Source organism: Geotrypetes seraphini, chromosome 6, assembly GCF_902459505.1.
Source record: "Geotrypetes seraphini chromosome 6, aGeoSer1.1, whole genome shotgun sequence".
Classification (NCBI taxonomy): domain Eukaryota; kingdom Metazoa; phylum Chordata; class Amphibia; order Gymnophiona; family Dermophiidae; genus Geotrypetes; species Geotrypetes seraphini.
In genome coordinates this window covers 219674739-219690865 of record NC_047089.1, presented here as the reverse complement: position 1 = coordinate 219690865, position 16127 = coordinate 219674739, and the positions used below count along the sequence as shown (strand labels likewise).

The 16127-nt window shown below is 46.4% G+C and overlaps 1 protein-coding gene across 3 annotated transcripts in view; it reads left to right on the top strand.

Annotated features, from left to right (window-relative positions):
- Positions 1-16127, top strand: part of HR (HR lysine demethylase and nuclear receptor corepressor) — a 129524-nt gene that overhangs the window by 80151 nt on the left and 33246 nt on the right. For all 3 annotated transcript variants that reach the window (XM_033949604.1, XM_033949603.1, XM_033949602.1), the window contains exons 6-11: positions 64-213; positions 1677-1772; positions 8925-9046; positions 9259-9346; positions 11341-11504; positions 15880-16095. In XM_033949604.1, the coding sequence (XP_033805495.1) occupies positions 64-213; positions 1677-1772; positions 8925-9046; positions 9259-9346; positions 11341-11504; positions 15880-16095 (836 nt within the window). The remainder of the gene's footprint in view (positions 1-63; positions 214-1676; positions 1773-8924; positions 9047-9258; positions 9347-11340; positions 11505-15879; positions 16096-16127) is intronic.

Genomic DNA, 16127 nt, shown 5'->3' with positions numbered 1-16127 from the left:
ACCTCTGTAAATAGTTGCAGTGTTCTAGATGACTAATGAAAAATGGTATCTTTGTACCAACAGCAGAAATTGCTTGGCGGAGGGACCGACCCAACCTGCACATCTGTGACATCTGTAGGACAAGTTTCTTTAACACTCATTGGAGTTGCTCTAGGTGTGGCTCACAGCTCTGCTTCCAGTGTTATCAACTTAAGAAGGAGAAATTAGACCAAGGTAACCCTAGCTAAAAAAATGTACTTACCTGCTGCAGTGGTGGGACTAGGAAGGCCCAGAGTCTTTCTAAGAAAGGACAGGGGCCCCGACGCACCAAAGGTTTCCTTGCAAGTAAGACTGGTTTTAACCAGTCTTACTTGCAAGGAAACTCTCCTGCCGATGCTACTGATTGTCATAGTAGTCGCCAAAAATCCTATCCTATATAATAAAAGGCTAACTCGCGCATGCGCACTCCTATTTGCGTGTTCCGTGCGCTGTAGGTCTGTGGTCGCAGGAGTGCGCATGCGTGAGTCCCCAGCCTTCTTCCCAGCACCTACCTTGGCTGTTAGCAGCGGCGCCTCATCTCCTGTAGGAGGGACCCTAAGCCCATATTGGCTCAGGAACATGAGGCCCCTCCCAGGAGCAGGGCCTTAGGCACCTGAGCCAGTCAGAGCTTTCTACCCCTTGCCCAGTGCACCCTGGGATGCACTAGGAGGGGGGCCTAAGACGCAGATTGGCTCAGGCACCTAAAGCCCCTCCTAGGGGGTAGGGTCTTAGGCATTTGAGCCAATCAGGGCTTTAGGCCCCTCCCAGTACATCCCAGGATACACTGGGAAGGCTTGCCATTTTGAAGAGGCAGGCCTGTCAACAGGTGGGACTGGGCATCCTTCTTGCCCAACCTTTCAACAAGAAAGGTAGAGGGGATTAGGGAGTTTGTCAGGGGCGGGTTCCAGCACAGAGGGACTGCACCTGTGGCAGGAAGGAATAGGCATCCCTCCTGCTGATTTGTTATTTTAAAGGACAGGGGTATGGGTATCTCGTGACATGGTGAGTTGGCAGAAAGGCCTAAAGCCTACTAGACCACCATGGTTTTGTTTTGGGGGTTTTGTTTTCTGCTTTCCCTGCTGGCTGATCAGTTGAGCTGGCAAGGCTGCCCCAAAGCCACCGGCTGAGCCAGCAGGTGAAGCCCCGAACAGCTGAATGGCAGGGGAAGCCCTGCAGCTCAGTTGATTGGGGTAAGGAGAGCAGGAAAAAGGAGCTGGACTTAGTGATTGCTATTCTGAGCAAGTGCCAGGCACAGTTCATCCCCATTTTACCAGTGATTCACCGCACAAATAGAATGCATATACTTGTAATTTGCATGTTATTGTGTTGAGCATCACCAGTGAAAGAAAAATCACTCCCACCATGGTATTTTCTACCGTGGTGTTGGAGATTTGAATATTTAAGAGTATGATATCCAATTATACTTTTTGAGAACCGGAAAGGAATATGAGATGAGATGGGGAGGGGTATTGGAAAAGAGAGAGCAAAAATGAGAAGACAGGACAGGAGGTATGGCAGAGGCTGCGGGGGTGGGGGGGTGGGGAGAGGGGTGACAGCACTGGAAAGCGGGCTCTATAGACTACATGGGAGAGTAGAGAGGGAAGAAAGTGAGAGCCTAAGTCTGAGAAACAACACTGAAGTTTTGTTCTCTTCTGCAGACCTGTGGGAGAATGAGGTGCCAGCACTGAGATGTGGTCGTGGCCAACAGCACGGCTCCTGTTCCTTTGTACCGACGCAGTTCATCTCCACTAATGGTAAGCACGGTTCTGAGCCTGCAACTGCTGGACAAGGCACTGGAAATCTCTATTCATGGGTATACTTGCAAGGAGATCTGATCTATGTTACAGTGAGGGATGCATCATGGAACTGATTACAGGGAGATCTGATTTATGTTACATTACACTTCCTCATCCCCATTCGCAATTTCAACACTTGCAATTTTACATATTTGCGATTTTTGGGGCGGAGGCGGGGGGGGGGAAAAAAAAAACCAACCCATAATTTAGCACATTCCCGCCTCTCTCCAGCCTTCCTCCCAGCATCCCGGCCTTACCTGGTGGTCTAGCAGGCTTTCAGGGCAGGAGTGATCTTCCTACACTCCTGCCCCATGTAGATCGCCAATAGGAAATGGCTGTCGTGAGCTCCCGTCGTAGTCTCAAGAGACTACGGGAACTCACGGCAGTCATTTCCTATTGGCGATCTGCACGGAGCAGGAGTGTAGGAAGATCACTCCTGCCCCGAAAGCCTGCTAGACCACCAGGTAAGGCCGGGAGGCGGGGGTGGGTCAGAGCCAGACGAGAAGATATTTGCGGTTTTTCTCAATTTGCAGTCCGGCTCTACCCTTATCTCCCGTGAATACCGAGGGAGAAGTGTAGTGATTTTTATTCCACCATTACCTTGCAGTTCAAGGCGGATTACAGAAGAGGATTTCTTGACATGTCCAGAGGTGTTACAGAATAGAGCTGGTTGCTTCAGAGGATTGAAATGTTTCATACGGTGTTAGTTAGTCTTCATGGATTTCTTGAATAGCAGGGTTTTTATTTCTTTTCTGAAAGTTTTGTAGTCTGGAGTCACAATTAGTAGAGTTGGTGGTCTAATTTTGCTGCCTGTGTGGCTAGAAGGTCATCGTACAGTGTTTTCCATTTGATGTCTCTGATTGGAGAGTATATGAATGATGTCTGGATTCTCCTGTGTCTGGTTGTGGTAGTTTGGATTAGGTGGTTGTTCAAGTAGGCTGGGTTGTCACCATTTATGGATTTAAATAATAGACAGTAGAATTTAAATAGTGTTCTTGCTTGAATTGGGAGCCAGTGTGAGTCGAGGTATGCCTCGATGATGTGGTCGTGTTTTCTTAGTGAATTGATTAGTCTCAGGGCTGTGTTTTGTACTATTTGTAGTTGTTTTATCATTGTTGTGGGGCAGGGGAGATATAAGATGTTGCAGTAGTCAAGGAGACCTAGGACTAGGGACTGGACCATGAACTGGAATTGTTTTCTGTCAAAGAATTTTCGAACTTGCCTTAGGTTTCTCATGACTGCGAATGATTTCTGTATTGTTTTGTTGACTTGTGGTTGCATGGTGCAGCATCTGTCTATCGTCATTTCCAGAAGTTTTAGAGTGGATTGAATGGGGTATGTGATGAGTTTATTACCAGGTTTGTTATGGTTGGGGTTTTATTTTATTTATTTTTTTCGAGAAGTGAAAGAAGGAAAGGTCTGATCTCCCTCAATGGGTGATGAGGAATGGAAAAAAAATACCCATCTAGACCAGTGGTTTTCAACCCAGCCTTCAGGGACTACCTTCAGGATATCCACAAAGAATACCCATGAGATGTATTAGCATGCATTTTCTCCATTACATGCAAATATTTCTCATTGCGGGTATCCTGAAAACCTGACAGACTAGGTGGCCCCTGAGGAATGCATTAAATCTCATTGATCTAGACTGCCCCTCCTTAACACAACACCACAGAGCCTACCAATCCCAGGTATCACTTATCCAACTATCCCGCCCATCCCCTCCCACACACTTTTTCCCCTTCAAACAGTCATTGAAGTGCTTTTATGCTTTACATATATACTCTAGTATTCTTATCTTTGGCGCACACGGACCCAGCCAAAAGAAGGGGGCTTTAACTTCCGAAAACTTGTCAAAAACTTAAAAAGGTGAATCAAATAAAAATGTTTATAACAGAAAGTAAAATATAGGCTTTTTCCCCCCAAGTCAATAATTTAGTATTAGAATTTTTCATGGGGTTCAATGTATTGTTTTATTATTTATTACAACCACCTCAGGTAACTTGCAGTATTAAAATAAAACAATACCGTACACCCCGTAATTTGCAGGGGTTCCGTTCCAGGAACCCCCGTGAATTTCAAAAAACTGCAAATGCGGTTTTTCGCTTGTCAAAAGGCAGGGGAGGCAGGAGAGGGCAGCTGGAGAGGCAGGAGAGAGCAGCTAGAGCGCTGGCGGGTGAAGAAAATCACTTGAGGTCTGCTCCGACTGCCTCTTCCTTTAGTAAATTCGGGCTACACCAATCAGAAGCTGCTTTGGACATATATAGCTCTGATTGGTGTAGCCCGATTTTACTACAGAAAAGGCAGTCGGAGCAGACGGTGAGTAAGTGAGTCTGCGATTCGCGAACCACGAATTTGCAGGGGATACACTGTACACAAAATCCCATGCAAACATTCTATTATAGTACAATTATCTGTACTTGCTTTAGCCCTCCCCACCCCCCATTACAATCCAAAAAGTAGCCTGCCCCCACAAGCCCATTCCAAATCCCAACGCCACAAACCGTTATGCTTGCTCGAATATGCAAGCTTTCACCAATGTAGGACAACACAGTCTCACTCTGACCTGGTCAGGTTGGGCAGTTTATTCCAATGGCTTGGCATCAGTCTACAAGCCTACAGTCACAGCTCCCTAGAAGATGGTACCAATAACCAATTTGTACTTGTCGAACACAGCTTACCCAAAGAAATATATGGACACATAAGATCTGTAAGAGGACACATTCCTGGTCTAACCTTAAAAACCAGGACCAAAATCTTAAACCACACTCTAAATTCTACCAGCCAATGGAATTTCATCAGCAGGGTTGTCACATGCTTCCTTTGTACCATATACCCTAACAATTGTATTGCAGTGTTTTGCAGCAAATGCATCCAAACCAAAGATGTAGGCAAACCCACAAACAGTGCATTTCCATAGTCTAGCCTGGACAGAACTAGAACTTAAGTTTGAGTCCCTATTCAAAGCTTTTCCACTGACAGATAAGATCTGTCAGAATAATGACATTGTGACAGGGTGTATATCCCATCACTAGAGACCAGGAACTTGAAGAAGAACGCCTCCCTGAGAGAGTATTACCAGAAGGTGACATGGGTCTAAGAAAGAAGGAAATAGAGCCCTTAAAGAAACTAATGCCAACTCATTTGCATGCTGGGGCATTGCCTGCTGGGAATGACCTATAACTTCATCCTGATATTGAGTAACCTCTTCTCATGACCTCCAGACTGAAAGAACCCAGAAGGGAGTTCTTGACAACAAGGGCTCTCTAGGTGACCCTTGGAGGGGATGCATGTTGGCTCTCGCCCAACTCCAAGTAAGCCTAACCTACTTTGTGTGGCCACAGCAAGGCCAAGGGCCTAGCCTACTGGTCCTGACCAGAGTGACTGGAAGTGACTGAATGACTGCAATTGACCAGAGGAGCCAAGTGACCAGAAGTGACTGGATGTGTCATGTGACCGGAAGGAACCGGAGGAGCCAAGCGACTGGAAAGAGACCAAAGAAACCCAAGAACCAGAAGTGGCTGGAAGAGCTGATAGACTTGAAGGGCTCTAGTGACTGGTAGCGGTCACAAAAAATATAATAAAGTTCCAAGACTCCGCTGAGTGGGTGAACAATGATAGACATACTGATCATGGAAGCTTTGAAAAATGGATTATAAGACATTTCCACAACCACCCAAACACCTATATTCTTCACTTATTTCTGTAAATAATCTTCCCTTCCCCATAGCCAGCCTAAAGTCCTCCCTGAAAACAGGCGTGATCCCGGAGGATTGGAAGATAGCCAACGTTACACCCATCTTTAAAAAGGAATCAAGAGGTGACCAGGGAACTACAGACCAGTAAGTCTGACCTCAATTCCGGGGAAAATGACAGAAGCACTGATAAAAGATACCATCGAGGAGCATCTAGAAAGGAATAAACTTATGAAAACAAGCCAACATGGCTTCTGCAAGGGAAGATCATGCCTAACGAACTTATTGCACTTCTTCGAAGGAATTAACAAATGGATGGACAAAGGGGACCCCATTGACATCGTATACTTAGACTTCCAAAAAGCCTTTGACAAGGTACCCCATGAATGCCTGCTTCGGAAACTGAAGAGCCTTGGGGTGGAAAGAGACGTACACAGATGGATCAGGAATTGGTTGGCAGGTAGGAAACAGAGGGTAGGAGTGAAGGGCCACTACTCGGACTGGAGGAGGGTCACGAGTGGAGTTCCGCAGGGGTCGGTGCTTGGACCGCTGCTATTCAATGTATTCATAAATGATCTAGAAACAGGGACGAAGTGTGAAGTAATAAAATTCGCAGATGACACCAAACTATTTAGTGAGGCTAGGACTATAGAGGACTGCAAAGGTTTACAAAGGGACCTGAACAAACTAGGGGAGTGGGCAATGAGATGGCAGATGAAGTTCAATGTAGAGAAATGTAAAGTCTTGTATGTAAGAAACAGAAACCCGAGATACAGCTACACGATGGGAGGGCTATTTTTGAGTGAGAGTACCCAGGAAAGGGACTTGGGGGTAATAGTTGACAAGACAATGAAATCGTCGGCGCAGTGCACAGCGGCCACTAAGAAAGCGAATAGAATGATAGGTATAATCAAGAAGGTTATTACAACGAGAACGAAGGAAGTTATCCTGCTGTTGTATCGGGCGATGGTGTACCCACATCTGGAGTACTGCGTCCAATATTGGTCGCCATACCTAAAGAAAGATATGGCGATACTCGAGAGGGTTCAGAAGAGAGCGACACGTTTGATAAAAGGTATGGAAAACCTTTCATACGCCAAAAGACTGGAGAAACTGGGGCTCTTTCCCTGGAGAAGCGGAGACTTAGAGGGGACATGATAGAGACTTACAAGATCTTGAAGGGCATAGAGAAAGTGGAGAGGGACAGATTCTTCAAACTTTCGAAAACTACAAGAACGAGAGGCCATTTGGAAAGATTAAGAGGGGACAGATTCAGAACCAATGCTAGGAAGTTCTTCTTCACCCAACGGGTGGTGGACACCTGGAATGCGCTTCCAGAGGGCGTGATAGGACAGGGTATAGTATTGGAGTTAAAGAAGGGTTTGGACAATTTTCTGAAGGAAAAGGGGATAGAAGGGTATAGATAGAGGGTTACTATACAGGTCTTGGAGCTGGGAGGCCCCCACGTAAGCGGACTGCTGGGCATGATGGACCTCTGGTCTGACCCAGCAGAGGCACCTCTTATGTTCTTATCTCATTCACCTTCAACAGTAATCTATGTTGCTTTAACCAGTCAGCCACTAATTGAATTTTTTTAGACGCCAATTGCTCAGGGTTAGCCCATCTGTCTGAATTGTCTATATGCATCTGTTTGTTTAAACATGTGTAAACATACAGACGAGTTCCAAGTTAAAATATTGTCAGGAGAGGGAGATAGGAAAGAAATGGTATACATGCATGAGTTTTGCAAGGGGGCTTCGGCTCCGGAGGAGTTTCCTGCTATGAATTGCATTGGTCGGTTCCTGTGATGCCATGACTGGTACTAATCTTACTGTATGCAGCACTGGATCCTTTCTCTCTGTAATCTTATGACCTCTGACCAATTGTAACCACAAATTCTACCATAACTGCTATGTCTGTTACAAATCTTATCGTAAGCCACATTGAATCTATGTAGAAAATTGTGAGATATAAGAAACTGTATGGTATGGTATCTTAAGGGATTAAGCACATCCACTCCTGCTCTTCAGTGGGAGAGAGACTGCAGTATCTGTGTGAGTTCTGTAGGAGGGTTTTGATTCTGGAAACATTTCCTGTAACGAATTGCATCTCAGCTTCTGTGATGTCATTTTAAGGGGTTGACTGACAAGAACATAAGCACACCTGTCTTTTCAAAGCAACATACACAAAACAAGCTATTGGGATGAAGGAGCCAGCATTTTTAGTAGACTGGCCACAAAGACATCCCAGCAGAGCTGTGGGTCACCCCATCTTTGCCCCCACACAAACTGAGCCACCTCATCGCCTCTATTTCCTTCCTCCCAAGTGTACCATTAATGGCAGCTGGGGTCACCCACGTATGGGAGTCATATTAATCACGGTCCCACTGCAGGTACCAGTGGTACAGAGGTAGATTGCAAGCCACTGTAGGCAGCAGGAGGCAGGAAAGGCCCTGGCTCTGCCTGCATTCAGGGCCACATCTGGAGGGCCTCTGAGCATGTGCAGATGCGATGACATCAGGCGCATGCTCTCTAGACGCAGCACCAAGCTCAAGCAGAGCTGGGGCCTTTCCTGCCACCTGCTACCAGCACCAAATGAGCCTTCAATGGCTCACAACCTACTCTTCGACCACCCGTACTTATGGCGGGACCGCAATTGATGTGGTTCCCACCCGCAGGTGACCCCTGCTGCCCACCCAAAGGTAAGAAAAAAATTTAGGCTGGACTCAAAGAGTTCAAAGCTCGAACAAACTGCCGCGTTTTAGAAAACCATCCGGACACCCCCCTAAAAAGGACATGGGTTGCTATTCAGCATATCACCAATAACTGGAAAAATTATACTAATCTTAATTATACATTTTGGTGGAATTCGGTATGCCATATTTTTAAGATGGAAAGAGCAATTGCAATACAGAAAGGGAACTATAATAATTTTATAAAGATCTGGGGGCCACTGGAACAATATTGTAAGGAGTAAACATCATTTTCCTTGGATGAATATATGTACACATTGAGGGGTGGGAGGGAGTTTTTCTGGAAATTTCACTATATTATGTGTTTATATTATATTTATGATATAATTGATTATAATATTTGAAAGAAGGTGGATGGGATATAATTTTTATGTTTGTAGAATTATATGAGAATTACAAGTGTTATTGTTGTTACTAATGATATATTCCTGTACGCTTGCTGTAAGTTTTCAAAATGAATAAAGAATATTAAAAAAAAAAAAAAAAAAGGACATGTCCGGGTAAATCCGGAACTACAGTAACTCTATATCTGAGCATTTCTTGGGCTAGCTATTGATCCATTTGCATATTTGTAATTCTAGAGGTCTGACAGATACAAGATCCTTTGGAATGTAAGTTCTCTGATTCTATGTCTGCTGACTTCAGTTTTTCCTCCTCCCCTAGCCTTGACTGATCTCTGGAAGACATTGCATGATGTTCGAGCAAGGTTTGCCATTCGGGCAAGGTGCTCCTGTAACCAGAATAATCTAGCAGACACACTGTTAATGGGCGTCACTCTGACCAAGGTAAGAGAGATTCAATAGAATGATGCATGCTGCCAGGACTCAAAGTCAGTCCAATGTTTGTATATTGCCAGAGCTCACAATCAATGCACTGCTCACAGGCACAGACAACCGGGCTCAGAATCAATCCTTGGAAAAGGGCACTGTTTATAGGGACACATGACCACTTTGAATAACTGCATGGTGAGAAGATGAACTCTTTGTGATTTTTCCAGCAGGAAAAGGAAGTAGAAGTGCAACCAAGTCCTCCTCTTCCTTCTGCAGAAACTGAGGAACCAGCTAAATGCCCAGCCAGCATGAAAGGTAGACCATATACAGTCTCGATGAGGGCAGCAGGGTGCATGGTGAGGAAAGTCATTGAAGGGAATAGAGGAGGAACAGGAGGAAGGGAGAACAGTGGTAGTGGAGAGGATGAGGAACGGATGGAAAGGAATGGTGGGAAGCAGAAAGCTGGAGAGGGATGGTATAACAGCACAAACAGGGTTTAGGGTTGCACATGTGGACAAACAGCCAGACACAAGTACAAAGGTAAACTCTTATTAACTTAAAAGGAAAACCCCATACCTTGTTACTTCACAGGGCCAGGCATACAAGGAACAGTCTTTTGGTTCAAAAGTCCTGAGAGGGACCTAAGGATGACCGGACCCAAGACATGGACCTTAGCTTGTGACAGCCACACCCCAAACATAATCTTGTCTTCCTTAAGCCAGCTACAAGGCCTGGTCCTAGCCAGACCTAAGAGCCAGGCTCCCAAGTATTCAGCAAGAAAATCAGTGACTTACCTCAGCCAAGCAGAATGTCTAGTGGTTGTAATTAAGGGGCATGCTGGAGTCACTTCTTTCTTGGGCATCCCTAACCTATTTCTGCCCCTACCTTTTATTATGGTTACCAGCCACGTCCCATTCTGCCTTCGGCCTACCCCATTCCACCTTCAGCCATACCCTGTTCTGCCCCAAGCCCCACCCCTGAAAGCAGTATCTCATTATTCCTGTCCTCCAGGCCAAGGGCCTCTGAGCATGCACAGACGCGTGTGACGTCATCCATGCATGCTCAGAGGCCCTCCACACATGGCCAGAGCTTTCCAAAACCCGGACAACTGCTGGGTTTTGGAAAATCCGTCTGAGCTAAGGTTACCAGATGTCTGGATTTCCCCGGACATATCCTCTTTTTGAGGACTGTTTCGGGAATCCGGGCGGCTTTTTAATTTTGCAGCTTTTGTCTGGGGAAACCGGACATCTAGCAACCCTACAGCAGCTTCTGCACCTATCCGGAGTCCTCCCTGCCCCACCCCCACCTCACGGGATCCAGTGCTTGCTCACCCGGTGTTGCTGTAACTCTTTGGGCCATCGGCAGTGTGACTGATGTAAACACGCTGTCTTCTGTGACTTGGAAGCTCCTCCTCTGCTACTGTTTCCTGTGCTCACATAGGTGGAAAGCAGTAGCAGAAAGAAAGGTTCCGGGTCGCTGAAGGCAGCGTGTTTACTTCAGCCACAATGCCAATAGCCCGAAGAATTACAGAAGCGCTGGGTGAGCAAGTGCCGGATCACCGGGTTGGGGGGGTAGCACGGAGAGGGTAAGAAAGATGCTGGACTGCAGGGATGAGGAGAAAAGAGAAAGAAAGATGGCAGACCTCCATGGGAGGAGAGGGAAGGGGTAGATAAAGATGCCAGACCATGGGAGGGGGGAAGGGAAGGAGAGAAATGTCAGACCAGGGAAAGGAAGGAGAAGGCAGGGATTCCAGATTAAGGCAGGGGGAGGGGAAGGGAAAGCCAGAGAGGTCAGGGAAGAAGAGATGAGGCTTTGGGGCGGGGCTGGGGGGTGGAATGGGTGGGGCTGGAAGTGGAGCAAGGCGGGTCTGGGGGGAAAAGGGCAGGGCCATGTGTCGGTTTTTTTGCGTCTCAAAATATGGTAACCCTAGTCTGGGCATCCGGACAGTCCTCTAAAAAGAGAACATGTCCGGGTTTTCCCGGACATCTGGTAACCCTACCTTTTATACTTCCTGGTAGCTGCATTCCTGATGCTTCCTTTCTATGTCACTTCCCCCTAAGGAGGAGCTCCCTACGTTAAGGTGGCTCTGTCATTATGAGGGAGTATCCAGCAGAGAGAGTGGTAGTGTTCTAAAGGCTCCCTCACAGGTGGGAGTAAAGTAAAGAGGGTGCAAACATGGAGGGGAAAAGTGGGAATGGAGAGGTGGAGGAAGAGTAAATAGCCAGGAAAGTGATGGTAGGAGTAGGTAAGGATCCAGATGGGAGAAACAAGAAATTAGCAGGATTCTGCTTTTGTATTTTTCTCCCCAGATAGTACAGAATCTGGCCAGCAATCTCCAAGTGCAGAGGGTGCTCAGAGGTCAGTACAGGCCTCAACTCTCTGTGACCTCCTGACTTCCACAGCTGTGAAATTATGTCTGGGACAGAATGGAGTAAGGATGGCCTTTGCACCAGTCTCACCTTCACTGCACACGGTCAGTACAACAGTGAGACAACCCTTATCACTAAAACTGAGAACAAGGTTAGTGCAAGGATATCATGCACCCTTGGTGAACTTTCAATCTTGCATACCTAGGGTTACGATATTTGTGAAAACAAAAAAGGGGACACATTAGATTGTAAAGTTAGTACTTTTAGTTAAAGAATTGTAAGGACATCTTTTTATCCAAGGAACTGTAATTTCCCATAGAATTATTATGGCTTCTTTTTGATATAAATCGCCTTGAACTAAATGGTATTAGATCGATTCATGAATCTTGAATTTGAATAGATTAGATTAGACTAGAGAATGACACGGGGACTGTTTCCTGCAGCTAACCACGGCTAGCCCACCGGGTACAGGAACAAGGCTTTTTACCACCCTGCGGAACGGTAAATGGCCTTATCCTCGCAATGGATCTGCTGCGAGTCATCTCCTTTCCCACCCCTCCCTCCCTTTTGCGGGTCCAACAGCCCCCTCCCTCACACTCTCCCTCCGTCCTTCCCGATCAAGGGTCAAAACCGGCAAAAGAAAAAAAACAAAAAAAACCCCTGTGACTCCCCTGGGTAGACCTACCAGCCTCTTAGAAGCTTTGTGGAAGAAGAAGCAATATCATACACAGGGCTGCTCCAGGATCTTCTTCTGGATTAAAGCAATTAATCAAATTTTAATAAACTTGTAACATCAGAAACACTTTCCCCTTCCCACGTGGGTTCCATTACCAACTGCTGGAACAGTTCTCACTGTAGAGAATCCATAATGTAACCATTTATTTTTTTCATCAAAACGGGACATCTATTAATATTCAGGGGACATCTATTAATATTCAGTCCTGCCCAAATCCTGCCCTAGCCCCACCCCCAGCCTCACCCTAGCCCCTCCCCCAGTTTATTCCATTCATTTTCATGTACAAACAATATCTTATTAATTCATAATAGTAAACATAAAATATTTTTAAAAAACCACAAAGCACACTGTACACAGAGAAAAATGTTAATTATCATTTACGAGTTTCAGGATTTTTTCAAAGATGTCAAGGCAGATTACTTTAAAATATGCAATGCCACCTCAGTAACTATAGAAAAATAGACAAATATAGTGAAAAATATAGACAGCAGATATAAATTCTCAAAACAGACACATTTTGATCACTAAATTGATAATAAAATCATTTTTCCTACCTTTGTTGTCTGGTGATTTCATGAGTCTCTGGTTGCACTTCCTTCTGACTGTGCATCCAATCTTTCTTTCTTTCTTTTGCATTCAACATTTCTTTCACAATCCAGCCCCATCACCTTTGGGTCCAGGTCTCTCTCTCTTTTCCCTCTGTTACCCTCCCCAGATTCAGTGTCAGTTCTCCTTTCTACCTTTGTTCCAGGTCTCCCTCTCCCTCCCCCTCTGTTTGAACCTCCCATAGTCCTGCATCTGCCTCCTGTCTTTCCCCTTTCGTCCAAGCCTTTTTCTCTGTAGTCTTTCTAATGTGCTTACAACCCCCTCCCTTTCTCTGCCTCTTTCTCTCCTTCCTCCCTCCTTCCCTCCCAGCAGATTTTAGCATATCTCTCTCCTCCTTTTTTCCCCTCAAATCTAGTATCTGTCTCCTTCCTCTTTTCCTCCTTCCAGGTCTGGTATCTGTCTCCTCTCCTTCCCCCCTGCTCTGGCATCTCTCTCTCCGCTCCCTTCCTCCTGTTCTTTCCTGGTCTTCCTTCTCAATTTATTTTCTGCCTCTGTCTAAATTCTTTTTTACTATTCAGTCCTCAATTTCCCTCTTTCACTGAGTCTACCTATAGCTTGCCACCTCTTTCCCTCACCCCTTCCAGTAACTAACTCTATCCTCTTCCCTCAATCCGGCATGTGCCCTTTTTTCTTTCTCCTCCCCACTTCCTTCCAGCGTCTGCTCCCCCTGTCCCTCATACTTCCATTCAGCGGCTGTCCCTCCTCTCCCCCACACTTCCATTCAGTGTCTGTTTCCCTCTCTCTACCCTTTCCATCTACTGTTCACCCTCTATCTTGCCCCTTCCATTCACTTCCCTCTGTGCTCTTTCCATCCAGTGTCCGCCCTCTCTCTCTCTTCCATATGGCATCTTCCCTCTTTCTATGCTCCTTCCATAAACTATCTATCCCGTGCCCCTTCTCTCATTTGTACATGATTGATTTCAGCTCTGTCACCTCTCCGTTTTTCTCTCTCTGTCACCACTCCCTCCCCTATGCTCTGGCATCTCTCTCTTCTCCTTTCTTTCTTTCCCATCCCACTGTCTGGCATCATCCCTTCCCTGATTCCCGGCATTTCTCTCCTTTCCTTTTCTTCCATCTCTCCCTCCCCCTCCATGCTCTGACATCTCCTCCTTCCTTTCCCCCTTCCTTTTCCCTTGGTCTGGCATACCTTCCTCCTTCCCTCCATGCCCTGGCATCTCCTTTCATTACCTCCAGTTGGGTACAGCAATACTCTCCCCAATTCTCTCCCCCTCTGCTCCCTTTTCTTCTTCTGTCACCCAAGGCCTGGTGTCCTGAACTTCATCGGGCAGCAGCAGCATTTACAATTCACTGCTGTTGCCGGCTTCAGGCCTTCCTCTCTGTCGGGTCCTGTCTTCATGAAAACAGGAAGTAGGTAGGACCCGGCAGAGAGGAAGGCCTGAAGCCGGCAACAGCAGCGAATTGTAAACGCTGCTGCAGCCCGAAGCACCCGAGGCAGACTGCTTCTCTCCCCTCCCAGCCCAACCCCCGCTGACCCTCCTATCTACCCCCCCCCCAAGCGAACCCTTCCGACCCTCCCAGCAAGATGACCGAGTAGCAACCCTCCCTCCAGTAGCGTCGGCAGCTGCAGCATGCTAAACAGGCTGCTTCGCGACTTTCTCCTGCCGGTGAAGCATCATGTAGAGATATTCAGTGATTTACTTACGTGGGGGCTTTGATCACCCTGCCCCATCACTTCTAGTTTAAAGCCCTCTTTAGTAGATTAGCCAGCCTGCTGCCAAAAACACTTCTTCCCTTCTTTGATCGATGTAAACCATCCCTACTCAGCAGCCCTTGGAAAATCATCCCATGGTCCAGTTAGCCAAAACGCTCTTGACAACACCATCCACGTAGCCACGCATTCATCTCCAGGATACGAGCTTCTCTGCCCTGGCCTTTACCCTCGACAGGGAGGATGAAACCTCGACAGGAGGGATGGACAAGAATACCACCTGCACACCTGTCTGCTTCACCTTCTCTCCAGAGCCACAAAGTCGCTTTTGAAAAATTTGCAGGGGTACCTGGCAATATCGTTAGTGCAAATGTGGATGAGCAGCATTGGCTAATAGTCATCAGGCTTGAGGAGTCTCAGCAAGCTCTCTGTAACATCTTGGATTTTGGCACCAAGCAGACAGCATACCTCTCATGTCATCATGTCTAGTCTGCAGATGAATGCTTCTGTACCCCTTAAAAAGGAATCGCCAACTACCACTACCTTACGCCTCCTAGTGGTCACGGATCCAGTAATTTTTGGGATTTCAAACTTTGGTTCTTCTTCTCCTTGGGATGCTCTCATCTTCTCCACTCCCAGGACAGCATACCAGTTCTTCAATTTAAGGGTGGAGGGTACCTAGGGGATGGGAGGGGTGGGTGCCACCCCCAAAAGTCAAGGGTGGGTGTTGGTTTTTGGATGAGTGTGGCGAGTTTGTTGTGGGAGAGTAGGTGAGGTGGGTGGAGAGGTGGCTGTTTGCTTGTTCAGGGGTATATGAAAATTGGCACATGATATGCCTTTCTGTGGTTCTTACCTGCTTTACCTATACTCTGCCTTGGACACTGAGATCTGGTTAGCCTTTGCTCTGTAGTGGTCTTGTGACTTCATATGTGGGGTATATGGTGGAGGCTGTGCCGCATTGGGCTGTATATGGTTGCCTATTTTGTGTTCAAGTTATTGTGTTTGCTGAAGTGTGCCTTTTCTGCTTTGAATAAAGATATGATTAAAAAAAAACAAAAACAAATACCAGGCCATTCGTCAGGAATGGGGTGATCACTGAGGGACCCACCCCAAAATAGCCAGGCCACAAAATCCAAGAAAAGGCAGCACTGTGAAAATCTTTTTATTAATATTTAGGGACCATGAGTTATTTTTTATCAAGCAATGGAAAAGATGCTGGTACTCAGTAACCTCCTGGGTACCCCCTCAAAAAAGCCCTGGTTCTCATATGTGATTGTGTCACCAACTCTCTATGTGTGACCTTGGGGGAGCTACATTATCTCCCTTAGTATCGCTGTACTTTGTAATAATTTTATAGCATTGTATATTCATATCTCCTTTTGGAAACTGACTTCCTAAATCAGGCATTAGAGGCTGCATGGAAATTCAAATTGCTTTTATTCTATTCTCAATATTTTTTTTTCTTCAGGATGAGAGGATCAACAGCATTCTGGATAATATCATTGCTCAGGTGGTAGAACGCAAAATCCAGGAGAAGCAATGGGAGGAAGAGGGGGTGAGGACCCCAAGTCCCCCCGAGTTAGTAAGCTCCTATTCTTCTTCTCAGGGCGGAGTCCTATGGCTGCATGATCCCTCCCTCAGGAGCAACTACAAATGCTTTCAAGAGCACTGGAGACGAAGCCAGGTATAGCACCTCCTCCAGGTGAATGCCAGTTG